Genomic DNA, 14,975 nt, shown 5'->3' with positions numbered 1-14,975 from the left:
AGTTTTAGCAGTCTGGAGAAGGAAGAGGAAATCGCTTTAGCTGAGCAGGTTTTGTCTCCATGATAACTCCAAAGAGGAGTTAGTCTCTCTCAGCTCATTGTGTAGGTTCCTCAGCATGACAGAACTGGTAATACTGACAAAATACAGAGTTCTGTGTTGGAGAGTTTGTAGTTTAAGTCTTAAGTGTACAATAAAACTTAAACTTGTGGTCAGTAATGTAAATCAGCTAATATTTTTGTAAAGTTATAAGGGAATCATGCTTCATGCCATGACATGTGGGTTAAAGGAAATGTAAATTAAGTAGTTAATGTGCATAACAGCCATTGTGCACATTCACCAGGTCTCATGCAGAATCTACACATAATTTTCCCATGAAGAGGGAATGGTGCACATTTCCCAGTCAATACATGTAATCTCCAGCAGATTTTGAGATACATGTTTATATCAACTGAATTTGTACATTCTGTAGGTAGTATACACAACCACCATCAAACCTTGGGCATTTCTCATCTGAATTTTGTACCCGCTGGTTGAGGTACTTCACATTCTTTCTCGCCCAGCCCTTTTTTACCTGCTGGGCAGCCCTTCATCAGCTGGTTAGATCTCCCTTCTGCTGTAATTCCCATGAAGATTGACCAAATGCTTCTATTAAGCTTCTTCCTGAGCTTCATAGCATTTCCATCAGAATCAGGGGAGTGGAGTGGAGATTTAAAATTTCCCCCTCTCTGCAATTCTCTTTGTGCTATTTAACTGACTGATGAGCAACTGAAAGGAGGTTGAGCTGTGGGGGGTGGGGGTGGGAATGATCCTGATCTGGAGCCCCCTTCCTTTTTCCTGATGCTTGTCTCATCATTGGGAGAGGATGTTGAGGACCATATAAGATTAGGTAGGGGGCCAGATGCAACCCAAGGAGCACAGATAGTACACTTCTGAAAAAGAAATGGGGAGGGGGAGGCAGGTTTATTGGAGGCTATGTATACTCACTGGAGAATGTGCATATTGCCCAGACAATGTACAAAATCCAGTCAAGATATATGCATTCCCCAAGTCTTGTTGAGGATTATGTGTATCGACCAGGAATTCTTTATTATTGTTTTTATTTATTACATTTGTTAGTTGCTTTATCTTGCCCAGGACAACCCAAAGCAACTGACAAAGAACAAAAATGTGCATAGTTCATGAAGCTTGGCGAATGTGCACAATGCCAAGCGCCGTGAGGTACAACCTGTCTCTGGCTAGAAATCCTTCCTCAAGGCAGTGGAAATCATGGTCCACTTGATTTTCATTTCCTTTAACCATCCATTTTTAGTGCAGATGAACAGTCAAAGCAGAAAATTAATAAACTTTATAGTGTAATTTTAAAAAATAAAATAGCAATTAAAATATTATAACAAACAACTAACAAACCTTGATGATCTAAGCAGAAAGGCAAAAACCAGAGTCAAATCCCACCACATTTAGTGATGAAAAGCTTCTCTAAAAAGAAATGTCTTTATTGTTGTGAGCAGACTCTGGGGAATCACTCAGCCAAACCACTCCGGCCATGTGGCAAAACACTGCATTAGGAGAGCAGCAAGAGACAACATCCAGCGACGATGGGAGCGGGACATGCTGCTTTCTTGCTAGCCCACCCAATGGAACTGACAAGCTGCAGCTGCAGTCAGTGCAACAGAAAGAGGCTGTAGAAAAGAAAACCAAGGCAGTCATCAAAGGGTTCTCAGTTGAATGCCAAGGGGAGAAGTGGAGATGGGGTAGGGCAGCGCATGCAGGAGCAGGTTGGAAGGGAGGAACTGAGGCAAGAGGGAGAGGCATGAGAAGAAAGAGAGGAGGCAGGAGTTCTATCAGGAAAGTCACCCACTGCCTTGAAGAGAAGCTGGCAGAGTAACTGCATTGTGCTTGTGTGAGAGAGTGTTTTATGTGTGGTATCTGCACATATAGGTGTGGGGGGGTGGTATTTGTGTGTGTGTGCGGCAGCTTTGATCACAACCGCTGATGGCATGTGAGTGTCCCAGGGTCAGCCGGCAGGCCAATAAACTCCTATGAGCATCAAGCATATTTGCATGCTTCCACCAACCTTTTTATTTCCCTGAGGTGTGACCAGCCATGTGTATTTCAGTTGACTGAACAATTTTTGCATATGTTTGAATTTTATTCTGCTTTATGTAAAACATGTTTTTCCCCCACTTAGATTTTTTTTTTGATTAAGCAATATGCATACTTGTTTAATAAACAAACAAATAAACAGGTTAGCCACCCCTCCTTTAAAGTATGCTGGAGAAATGAAGCCACCTCTCTCTCTCTTTGTAACAGCAATTCACAATGCCATCATATTTTTTAATTTGCCTTTGACCCAGTTTCACTTTGCCAAACTGGCAGCGCTATTTTAAAGATATCTTAGGCTGTTTGTAGATTTGTTTCACCCTCCTCTGGTGTCATTCTTCTAGTTACCATGTCATTTAAAGCAACACCCCTTTGAGAGTTTAACACTTCAGTCAGCTGTGAGAAAGTGTGTGGCTTAGCAGCTTAGTTTAAAGATTGAGTTGTGAACTGTGACATCTCTGATTCATGAACTGAACCAGTCGTCTTGGAGCTGTTCTCTCATAGCCCCTTAGTAGTGACACAGAGCTCAGCCCACCAGGCACTACGACTGTTCAGTTTTGATTCATTCAATGGGATTTGTTTAGGGCTCCCTGAGCAAACCTCATTAAATTAATGGGAGCTGCTGAGCATTAGGACTTGGTGGGTTGCATCCAGAAAGGGGTCTTTTACACATTCATTATCGATGCACAGTTATTTAGATCCTTCTGCTGCTATGACTGATAATAATACGGACACATGGGGCCATTCCTTGCAGCACTCCATCTGTTAACAGATACATCCTCTTGGAACAGAACAGCATCCAAGTAAACAAAAAGATGTACCCAGCTCCTTCTGCCTGCTTCCAGCTGTCTTCACATCTGCATTGATGTGTCCCTCACTATCAGCTGATTTGTAGAGCTCTTGATACTGATATTGTGGATATAAGTGCATGGGTAAGGGGCAGAAACTAAATTGAGAAGCACCTTCAAGTAGAGGAAGCATCTGTGCTGCACTTCTGAGAAAAGATGATTTCCCACAGCAGGGATAATAACTGTCGTTCCACGAAAATGCTCATGGTCTTTGCAGAGGTGCACATCTAAATGCACATTCAAACATGAATGGTCTTAATAGTGTGCTGCTTTTTTATGGAATATCCACTTGCATGTACACCTGAACAGGGTTTCCATCAAAAGCAAAGCATTGCCAATGTTAGTGGTGTCACTCAGGTGTGTACTGAATACATATCAGAGTGCATTTACTGTCTGCACTGCATTGCCTTCATTGAATGCACATCCAAGTGTGCAGTTCCACTTAAATCAATGCAGTGTGGATAAGCGATTTCTGTGCTTGGATACCCACTTCAGTGGGCATTCCATTTATTATTGCTCTTGCTCTAAACAATGCAACCTCAGAGCCAATCTCACTCCATGGTATTTTCAGCTATGAGGAGATCATCTCCCTCACCTAGGCTCAAGGGGGCTTCTGCCCTCACCCTTCAAACTAAGAAAAGGCAATTCCCTTTGCAGCTTAAAATATTATTTTTGGGTGGCAGGAGGAATCTGGGTAACCCACTTGTGCTCCTCTTTTAGTTTGCAGGCAGAAGAGAAACAAGTGGCACACTGCTTGCTTCCCCTCAGCCTAACCTATATTCATAGTAGTGTGACAACAACAGATACAGTAAGTGTGCCTCTTAGTCTGCACAGAGTCAGGCAGTTTAAAATACATTTTTCCTTCATACCTTGGGGGTCCTCCAAGAATTCAAGAAACCCCTCCTGGTCTGCTCTGACTCCATAGCAAGTTCCATATGCAGGATATCCGCAGTAGTGAGAGTGATTTGAGAATATTGTTTAAGAATAGCATTCCAGAATTTCAGGTCCCTAGAAAGACATTCTTCTGGTGAATGGCAGAACTGGTGGTGTTGAGCTTGCTTCAGGAGGAGAATGTACTGCCATGATTTCTGCATCCCCACCCCCATTTTTTGCATGCAGAATGGAGAGTCCAACTGCCCTTTAATTATCCCTTTTGATGGAATGTGAACTTCTATTTTGACAGTATTACTGCTCTCTGAATTGCCTGTCCCTTTATGAATTTTATCAGCTGCTGCATGTCCTAGCACAGGAAGAAGAGGGATTAGAAGAGACCTTTCTATGTAAATAGTTTCTAAATACTGCAAATTAATGACATGCAGTTCTTCACTGGAATGATGAAATCACTCTCTAATTTTTCATTGCCTGTTTTGTGGTTCTGAGTAGAAGAGGTTATTAGCATCTCAGATCTCCACCATTAGCACACATTCCCCTCCAGCAAATGATAATGTATTTCTTGTTCCCATAGATTCAGAGACTTCAGAGTCGGGGGAGAGAGTATTATAAACCTCCAATGTGACCTTCCATAGAATAGCACAGATTTGGAAATGTTAACACTTGGATTCCTGTACCCATTCTTAGATTACTTGTAACTGAGCTAGTGTGACCTTCTAGTGAGGTATGTCATAGTTTGTTTCATGATGAAACATTGGATGAATGCAGATGCCTATTTATCAAGGGTGGAGGTAAAAGGGAAAGGAAAAGGACCCCTGGACAGTTAAGTCCAGTCAAAGGCTACTATGGGGTTGCGGCACTCATCTCGCTTTCAGGCCGAGGGAGCTGGCATTTGTCCACAGACAGCTTTCCAGGTCATGTGGCCAGCATGACTAAACCACTTCTGGTGCAACAGAACACCGTAACGGAAACCAGAGCACCCAAAAATGCTGTTTACCTTCCTACCACAGCAGTACCTATTTATCTACTTGCACTGGTGTGCTTTTGAACTGCTAGGTAGGCAGGAGCTGGGACAGAGCAACAAGAGCTCACCCCATTGTGCAGATTCGAACTGCCAACCTTCTGATCGGCAAGCCCAAGAGGCTCAGTGGTTTCCTACATGTTTCAGCCCCATAGCTTTGAAGTCTACCTGCTGCTTCTTTGCAAAGCAAGTTAAAGGCAGACAACATGTCCATGATTCAGTCTCTAGGTAGGGCTGAAAAAGACTCCTGTTTGAAACCTTAGAGAGCCAACCCTGTCTGGCTTATGAGTGATAAGGAAAATGTTGCTGGCTTTTTCAACTGATCAGAAGTCTAGGGAAACTGAGTTTCTCGGTCTAGGGAAACTGAGAAGTGGATTCTGCTGATCAGTTGGCAGGATGATGCAGACAACTTCCTTACCAAATGATTGTACACTGTACTAAGTTTCCAGCTAGTAAGTGGTTTCTGTATTCTGGTACAGGAAACAGGCTCTGCAGTCTACCCAATGTAAAAATATGGGGTGCTTGAGGAATTCTATGTTCATGGATCCCTAATCAAAATGTCATCCAATTAGATTAATGTGTTGATTGGAACATCACTATCAGTAGGATTTTGTGGTTCTCCAAATATTGTGATATAGTTCTCTGTCATTGAAACATATCAAGGCATGCATTTAAATACTGTTTTGAGGAAAAATATACATTTACATCTTAATTATGAAGCGTATTTTTAAAATAATTTTGACGATCAATGTGGAGACAACAAAATTGAATTATGTGCAAACAAGTGTGAGAGTGGAATAGGAATAGATCCATTTCACCAGTGGCATAGTGTGGGGGGGTTACAGGAGTGGTTGCCCCAGGCACAAAACGGTTAGGGGGTGCACATTTTCAACGCCCAGTGCTGCCTCAATACAGCTGGTCTCTGTTGAAAACTGCTTCCCCATGCAAACCAGGATGTGACCTCTCTAGACAGCAGAACAACTCTTCTTTCCTTATCTCTGTGACTGCAATCTCCTCGGTGATGTGGATGCTGCTAGGCAGTTGAATGTGTGTGCCCTCACTCCCACCCCTCTGCATGGCCCCAGGTGCTGGCAACCCTTGCTATGCCACTGCCTTTCACCCCAGTAAAAATGCCCTAGTCTAAAGGAGAAAAGAAAAAAGAGTTATTGATATCATTGACATCAATGTGGTTCAAACTCAGAAAAGAATTTATTTTTAAAGTAAATATTTTTTTAATACCTGTAGAGTCGGACATGACTAAACAACAACAACAACAGTTTTTAAAATAAGGAGTTACTTCAGCCATGGGGGGGAAATCAGGTCATGCCATCCCTTAGTTCCCAGGAATCCTTTCTGTATGCCAGCCTTAGCATTTGTCTGAGTGTTGGGGTTGATAATAATAATAATAATAATAATAATAATAATAATAATAATACCCAAACATTCTCTGCAAGATTCAGGTAGGTAGCCGTGTTGGTCTGTCGCAGTTGAAATATATAAAAATAAATAAAAATTATCCAGTAGCACCTTAGAGACCAGCTAAGTTTGTTCTTGGTATAAGCTTTTGTGTGCATGCACACTTCTTCAGATACCTTCAGATATTCTTCAGATATTCTCTGCAAGCTCTTTTGAGCCAAGGTAAACAGGACACCCAAAGACAGAAGAAAGAGAGAATGTGGCCAACTTGCAGTGGCTCCTGTGGCGGCTGCTCTCCCATCATGGTTCTTTAACCCTTCAGTGGAATCCAAGCACAGAGTTAGCCCAGTGTGCCTCCCAATCCCAACATCATAAGTGCCCCAAAACATTTTGCAATGAACTTTGCCTTTAACATGATAGAACTCACCAGGAACCCCAGACAAGTCACAGTCTTCTTAAAATGAAATGCTGGCAAGCCTACTGGTGACACTGAAAAACCTCTTTCCTGTGGCCTGGGACTGTGTACTGTACTAATCACACTTTTCCACTTTTATTCTGTAGGAGGAGGATATTGAATACTATGACTCCAAGGCTGAGACAGAATATGTAAGTGTCTTCCACTTGTCCTTCACTTATATTTTATGCACTGAATGAGTTTCACATGTTATTTCCTTCAAGTTAGAATTCCACTGTCTACTTTGCCACCTTTGTTTAGAGCTCAAAGTAATTTGACTGGCTCCAAAGCACAGGATCTACACTTATGGCAGTGAACAAAATGGGATTTTGTTATAGAATTGCAAGTTCTAATATTTCCTCATTGGGTGGTAATAGAAAGAAGCAATAATGGTTAAATTCAGGAGAATTCAGAACTCCTTTTACTTATGACAAATATTTTCCAGCAAGGAGGCACTTAGAGAATAGAAAGTGGGATAAAGTTGTTTTTATTGATCTTGGGAACTGAATTGGGGGAGGGAATCACAGCAGGCATACATTTTTGTGTTTGCTTCATTTCATAAAAGATTTGGCAGCATTATTTGACTATTTTAAACTCATTTTTTCTCTTTAAATTGTGTTCATCTTAGACACATTCCCATGAAGCCTTGTGAAAAATACAATAACACATGTAAGGGAACATGTTTCAGTCAAATATAGGCATGGGATAACACAGTAAAATCTGCAGGGACACTGTATGATGGGCAATGTAATTCTGCTCTGGGTATTGAAGCAAAATGAAGATTTCAGATCATTCCACCTCTTTTCATAGAATCATAACACTGTATAGTTTGACCCCAAGGGTCATCTGGCCCAACTCCCTGCAATGCAGGAATCTCAACTAAAGCATCTATGGCAGGTGGTCATCCAACCTCTGCTTAAAAACCTCCAAGGAAGGGGAGTCCACCACCTCTCAAGGGAGTCTGTTCCACTGCTGAACAGCTCTTACTGTCAGAAAGTTATTCCTGATGTTTCGTTGGAATCTCCTTTCTTGTGACTTGAAGCCGTTGTTTTGAGTCCTACCCTCCAGAGCAGGAGGAAACAATGTGACAGCCCTTTAGATATATGAAGATGGCTATCACATCTCCTCTCAGACTCCTCTTATCCAGGCTAAACATACCCAGATCCTTCAACCATTCAGCATAAGGATTGGTTTCCAGATTCTTAATCGTCTTGTTTGCCTTCCTCTGCACACATTCCAGCTTGTCAATATCCTTGTTAAATTGTGGTGCCCAGAACTGGACACAGTATTCCAGGTGTGGTCTGACTAAAGCAGAATAAAGCAGTACTCTTACTTCCCTTGACCTGGACACTATACTTCTGTTGATGCAGCCTAGAATAACATTAGCTTTTTTTGCTGCTGCATTACACTGTTAACTCATGTTAAGCTTATAGTATACTAAGACCTCTAGATCATTTTCACATGTACTACTGGCAAGCCACATGTCCCCCATCTTATATCTGTGTAGCTTATATTTGTGTGTAACATGTCGTTTTATTGCAAACATATAATGACAACGGGACCTTGCAGCAAACATTGAAATCACACTGCAGCTCTTAAATTAAGAAACAATACTTTCATCCAAATAGATGAGACTTCTGATGAAAATGTGTGCTTTTCCTTTCAAATCCCTATTTCAGAGTGAATTGTGGAACTTGAGAAAACCCACCCCCTTGCCAACTGCATGCTGGGTTGTTGTTTTTTCTCTTTGAATGCTGCTTGAAACTCTAGACTGTAGAGTCTACGAGATTACATTTGATCTCATGAAATGATGACTACATTGCCAATCAAACATAATGAAGCATATGACTGATGCATATTCCCTCTCTTGACTGATTATTCTGAAAGGAATATCTTTCTTTCCAGAAGAGATCTCTCTGTTTGTCAGACCCTTTCATATAGCATGGGGCAGGTCATATGTTGGCTCAGAAAAGCAAGGCCAAAGAGATCTACTGCAATCACATTTGAAAGCATACCTGTCCACCATTGTGATGTTCTGTAAGTTTAACTGGGAGTAAGTTCCCTGAAGTCAGTGGTGCTTCCGTCTAAGTAGATATACATAGGAAAAATTCCTTTACCTGAATGATACTTCCAGAAATCTGACAGGCAGTAGGTCTGCCCCTTGGACCTAGAGAAGGAGTGACAGTGGTTGGCTCCACTCTGTGCTTATTTTGTGACAGCCCATCAGACAAAGCCTGAAGGAGCCAGGTGCACTTTTGCTAGAGAAAGTCACTATGCTTCCTGGGAAAGTTTCTAAAATTAAAGCTGGCATCTGAAATTCAAATGAAGAGCAAACATCTAATTAGAGACAGAATCTAATTCTCTACCCTCCTCCTGGCACAGCCATCCTGTAATTCTGGCAATCAGCATGTTAAGTACAAACCAAAGAGCTTCAGTTCCCCAAGGAAATAGGCCTTTGCTAGTGACTGTGTGCAATGTGAATAGAGCTCTGTTCAAAACAACTCCCAGGCATTGGCCACTGGGCTTAACTCATCCCAGAAATGGCTGCATTCTATAGAGCTTTCTGGAGCGCTTTGGAGTCTTCCTGGGTGGCCTAAATGCTGAAGCAAAGTGTGCCCTTGGGCCCTCTCCTGTGACCAAGAAAAGGAAGAACAGATATTAAGCTGTCTCAGCTTGCTGAGAGGACACAAAGTCTTTGGCGCCTACTTTTGACAAAGCTGTTCTCCTTAAACATCATAGCATTATAAATCAAAGACTGAGGGGTCCTGTGTAGTTGATGTTACATAGCCTTTAAAAAGTAGTAACACAGGACCACCACTGTACTAGATAAGTCAGTACCTGTTGGAATGGAGTAGATACCAGCTCTTGGTAGTAAGTGCCTGAATAGCCATTTTTAATACCCTTTTCAAACCTAATTCTATGAACAATGGCCAGCTAAAACCCAAATGGGCAGCAAACAGAATATGAGAGAGAACAATCTGTGTTCTACATCAAAGTAACCCAAAATCTGAGGCTATGGTTTTTGGCACTTGAGATGTATATTTTTAGGACCCACCTTATTTCTGTAATTTTCAGTTGTTTAAAACTGTATTTAATATTTCATTGTAATTGTTGTAACCTGCCCTGGAACCTTAGGGTGAAGGGCAGGTAATTAATTTATAATAATAAGCCAAAATATGGAGAAAGACCATAGGCCTACCAAGAGCATTTCCCAATCACATTCAGATATGTGTATAATCATTCATACTTCTGAGGACAAGGTGGTAAATCTTTAACTCTGGCGTGCCTGTTCCTTTGCTCTTGGGAATTTATGGTGCTGTAAAGAGCAGAAATGTAAGATTTCCTACAGACACCATGTACAGGTGATTAGTTTAATAACAGATGGCTTTTTAAGGTCAACCAGGAGCACGGACATCATTTAGCTCAACTTCCTTAGGATGTCCCTATTTTCACTGGAGAAATGTTGGAGAGTATGGAGTTATCTGACCCACCCACCCCAAGCCATATGAAGGCAGCCCTGTATAGGGTAGTTTTTTTCATTGGAGAAATGTTGGAGGGTATGATGCGCCAACACACTTCATAACTCCTCAGCAGTTAACTAACCTCACTGATAGTAATAACAGTGATCGGCTCACTGCTATCTGCTTTTGAGGCTGCCACAACATCCATCCTCACAGCAAGCAGAAGGCCTCACATCCATGTTAGATAGTGCTGAGAATGCTAGATCAGTACAATGCTGGTAGGGTTATATTGCATGAGGAAGCAGCAACATGAACATTATTTTTATTCAGGAAGCTTTGTGTTGAAGGTATAGAATACAAGCTTAGACTGCGTTTGAAGAAACCTTTGGGCACATAACAAGATCACATAGATTAGAAGCCCCCAACTAGGGCTGGGTAATATTTCATTGTAATTGTTGTAACCTGCCCTGGGACCTTATATATCGTCCAAATCCAGTTTGAAGTCCATATCGTTATATCAGTTTCATAAAATTTAACCCAACAATATATTGCAAATCATGTGTGTGTTATGTAAAAATCACAATGTGGGGAAAACTGTGAAGCCAGCCAATGCTTCTCTCGATTCCTAAAGCCCCTATTAACTCTGCTGGCTCAGCTCTCCCCTGCCTCCTGTGGGGGGCAGCAAATAACATGAGCAGGCGCAGGCAAAAATCACAGCGTAGAAAAAACTGTGAAGCCAGCCAATGCCTCTACATAGCTCCATCCTTATTGCAAACATTGAGATATATCAATATATTGCAATGTTCAGCTGGTGATGTATTGTCATGTTGAAAACCAGGAATCACCCAGCCCTAGCCCCAGCCTCATGAACCTAACTATTCTACACCAGCAGACAATGCAGAATTAAGACAGGAGGCTTAAGAAAATGAGACTGACTTGGTACTTTCATCAGAGAACCATCACTGGCAGACCTATGGTGTCTATCAACTTCCACGGTCAGGTTTGGTTTTTTTCCTGCATAGCTGTCATGAATACTAGAGCATGAAATCTCTCAATGTTTAAAAATTAATCAACCTTCAGACAACCTGTGAACTCTGAAATTGTAAGAAGGTGGAAAGGGGATAGGAAATCAGTCTCCAGGACTATTAATATCTCAGAGCAGTATATTTTATGCTTGTTGATGGTGGTGTCTGATATTATTACAGATTCAGATAAGTTTTTGTTGGTTTTTGTAAAATGATGGTCCTTCGCCTATTGAAAACACATGTAGCGTTCTCTGCCTAAGCCTATTGCTTCACACTCAGCAATATTCCAGCTAATTTTCTTCCAACAAATAAAGAAAAGATGATGGTGAAAGTGATGATGGTGATGATGAAATTAAAAAGATACCGAATTGTCTGCAGTAGAGCTAAATAGAAAGAAACCACAGATCCTCCATTTTTGTTAACATTCATTTTAAAATTTAAATTGAGCATGATCTCCCTCAAATGAAGTTAGTTCAGACAGACAAAGCCTATTCAGTAAGACTGTGACTTTATTCAAGAAGCTTATGCCAGATATAAATGCAGAAAGAAATAGAAATGAGGTTCCTATTCACTGCACCTTTAGTTCGTCCCAATGTAATTCTGATTGTGGACCTCTAAAAAATAATAATTTAATTTTAAAAGGTAATGGGGATGCCAGATTGTGTGTAAATGGGAGCTCGAGATATACAATATTTGTAAAAAGAAAGAAAAGGGAGAGGAGAGTTTAAAATTCCTCTTTACTCATTCTTCCAGCAGGAGAGGGTTTCAATGTTTATTCATAAAGAAGTGTTTAAATTAACTAACATTCACTATAGGATGCCACTAGCAAAACGGGAGAAAATTACAGTTATTTTTCCAAGTCTTATTATTATGTTTATGGTTGGAAGACAATGTTTAAATCATAGAGGAGGCCAAAATTCTCCAGCCAGATCCCCAGCTCTATTAAGTTGCCACCATTCTGCTGCTGTCACTAGAACTTTGTGGATTTCTACCGCACAATATGCAATAGCTTTCATTTTCTGTACCTGACTCTGGTGACTGATAAATTGTTAATTTCCTAGTATTTTTTTTTAATTGAAAAAATAACAGGTGGGCTTCTTTTCTGGGCTGATCCAGGATGCATGTGCGTGTGTGTGCTAAAACAATGTGCTCTATGGTATAAATGAGGGGAACCTTTGTATTTGCCATTCCAAAGGGTCTGATCCTTTAAATCACAGAATAGCGCAGGTCCATACCTTAGCGAAATATGAGTACGTTTGTATTTGATTCATTTTTCTGTCATTTTTGTGGCCTCACTGTGCTGGTACAAATGGCCAACTGATGTGAGAAATTGCAGGCAAAAGCCTGAAAGCTTGACCCTTCATGCACAAGCTGCTGAAGTTGAAAGTAATGGCTAGAGGCCTCTTTAATTCCACTGCATCCAAAGACATTTCTCTATCTATTTTCCTTGCTGTTTGAGACTATGGAGAAAAATTCCCTCCTAGGGAAGAGGGACCTTGCTGAAGTCAGATTGATCTCTGCAATCAAATAGGATCCGTATAATCTGGATTTCTTTCTCCTTCTTAACTGGCTGGCTGTTCTTTGCTATCATCATCAGCATCATGGCGGGGGGGGGGGGGAATCTTACATGTCATGTAATACTTTTTTGATAGGCTTTTGTCTTTTAGACAAATCAGATGCTGAAGCTGAAATCAGAAATGGAGGACTGGGCCAGAAGAGAAAAGGGGGCTTCTAAACCCTTCTCTCTTGTATTGTTTTTTCTGCTGAAAATCATCCCCATAGGGAGAAAAGCCACCCACCCCGCACGCAAGAATAACAGCAGCTTGGGGTAGGGTGGGAAAACAACATTGGGGAAAGTGTTTTAAGAGCCCCTCTTCTTCCACAGCAGTATTCAGACTGCAGCCTTAGCCTCATCTTGAAAAGAATCATGGAAATACATGTCATGTGGTTTCCTAAAGGCTGCTGCAATCCTAAGCATATTTAAAGGTGAAGGTAAAGGGATCCCTGACGTCCAGTCGCAAACGACTCTGGGGTTGCAGCACTCATCTCGCTTTACAGGCCGAGGGAGCTGGCGTTTGTCCGCTCTGCAGACAGTTTTTTCTGGGTCATGTGGCCAGCATGACTAAGCCGCTTCTTGCACAATGGAACACCAACACCAGAGCAGCACACGGAAACACCGTTTACCTTCCCGCCAGAGCAGTACCTATTAATCTACTTGCACTTTTTGGTGTGCTTTTGAACTGCTAGGTTGGCAGGAGCTGGGACCGAGCAACAAGAGCTCACCCCATCGCAGGGATTCGAACCACCAACCTTTTGATTGGCAAGCCCAAGGCTCAGTGGTATACACCACAGTGCCACCCGTGTATTTGCCTGGAAGTCAATACCACTAAACATGTTTAGGATTGGGCAGTCCAGGTATGGTGCAAACAGTGGCGAAGCTGCATTCTCCGCTACCAGAGGCGGAGAGCAGGTAGGGGCGTGGTATGCCACCCGCAGGGGCGTTGGGCGCATTTTGGGGGCGTGATGTGCCGCCTGTGGGGGTGTGGTGCCCGGTGCGTGGAGTGTGTGCAGCGCATGTCCAGGGGGGCGCAGCAATGGCACCCTACCAGAGTAGTGGTGCTTAGGGGAGGTCCACTCCCTCCGCACTCCCATTCCTCTCCCAGTGGGTACAAATAGAATTACTTTCCACATATTACCATTGCAAAGGGCATGGGACAAGAGAAATTGCTGGAAAGTTGAGCAAATGGACATTACTATATAGCTTCCCACCCCCACCCCCATTTTCGTTTCTTATAAAGGAAGTTGAAATTCAAGTCACAAGGAAAGTGATTGATGCATTGGAGGCGGCCACATCAATGGGTGTGTTAAGCAATGCAAATGGATGGGTTTCCATAGAATCAGCAGGGGTTTGTGAGCTGCACTGCTGAGGACTCCAGAGAAGGGGAGGCACTGCAGCTGTCAATGCTTGCCTGAAAATGGAGTTCATAAATGTGATCAATTTCATGGCAGCCAGACGGTCTCCTTAGAATCATGAATTGATGCTGTCGGTGTAATTATTATAAATATCAGATATTTATACCAGGCCAGCAGGAAATATATAAAAAAGCACTTTACCAATAAATCATAATATTTCCGCCACTCTGCTTAATGGCATATCAAACACAGATAGAACAACATGCCAGGCAGGATATAAATAATGCTTCGTACGTTTGGGAACCCTGTGAGTCACAGCTAGTCTTCTCTCACACTCAGGGGACATAAACAATCCCAGATCTGTTAATGGAGATCAAGGCACTGTTTTGGAAAGAAAAATGAAGATCAGTGCAGGGCCAGCTTTGCCATGAAGTGACTTGAAGCAGCCTGCTTCAGTAAGCAAATTCCCACGACTGTCCCTTTCTTGCTTCCAAATTCCATCCTAGTATATGGGTTCTTGTTGTTGTTTAAAGTGAAGCCAAATTGAGATGAGGGCTGGGCGGTTGTGGTTATTTCAGACAACACCAGCATGCCTCCACTCTATTTTTGGTGAATTTCTGATGCAGTAAAAATGACCACAATAGGACAAGAAGCTTATTCTCTCAAGCACCATTTCCCACTAAGAGTTATTACCTGAGTTATATTCTTGGGGGGAGGGGGAAGGCTACCACTTTGCAGATAACTGGCTATGCTGAGAAACAGGACCTAGTTTTGATTTCAACGGCATCAGTTTTGTACTTCAAAAACAACTGCACACAGAGTGGCCCCTTTTCCATCACCAAAAAA

General features: G+C 42.0%; 1 protein-coding gene across 5 annotated transcripts in view; it reads left to right on the top strand.

The window, feature by feature from the left end:
* The window catches only part of CACNA2D2 (calcium voltage-gated channel auxiliary subunit alpha2delta 2), a 577,811-nt gene that overhangs the window by 365,492 nt on the left and 197,344 nt on the right, over positions 1-14,975 (top strand). For all 5 annotated transcript variants that reach the window (XR_014217283.1, XM_082214493.1, XM_082214492.1 and 2 more), the window contains one exon: positions 6,838-6,882. Coding sequence is in view for 4 of the 5 variants with exons in the window: in XM_082214493.1 (XP_082070619.1) it covers positions 6,838-6,882 (45 nt within the window). In the remaining variant the exon portion in view is untranslated. The remainder of the gene's footprint in view (positions 1-6,837; positions 6,883-14,975) is intronic.

Source organism: Podarcis vaucheri, assembly GCF_965113315.1.
Source record: "Podarcis vaucheri genome assembly, chromosome: 2".
Lineage (NCBI taxonomy): Eukaryota > Metazoa > Chordata > Lepidosauria > Squamata > Lacertidae > Podarcis > Podarcis vaucheri.
This window is presented reverse-complemented; position numbering and strand designations above follow the sequence as displayed.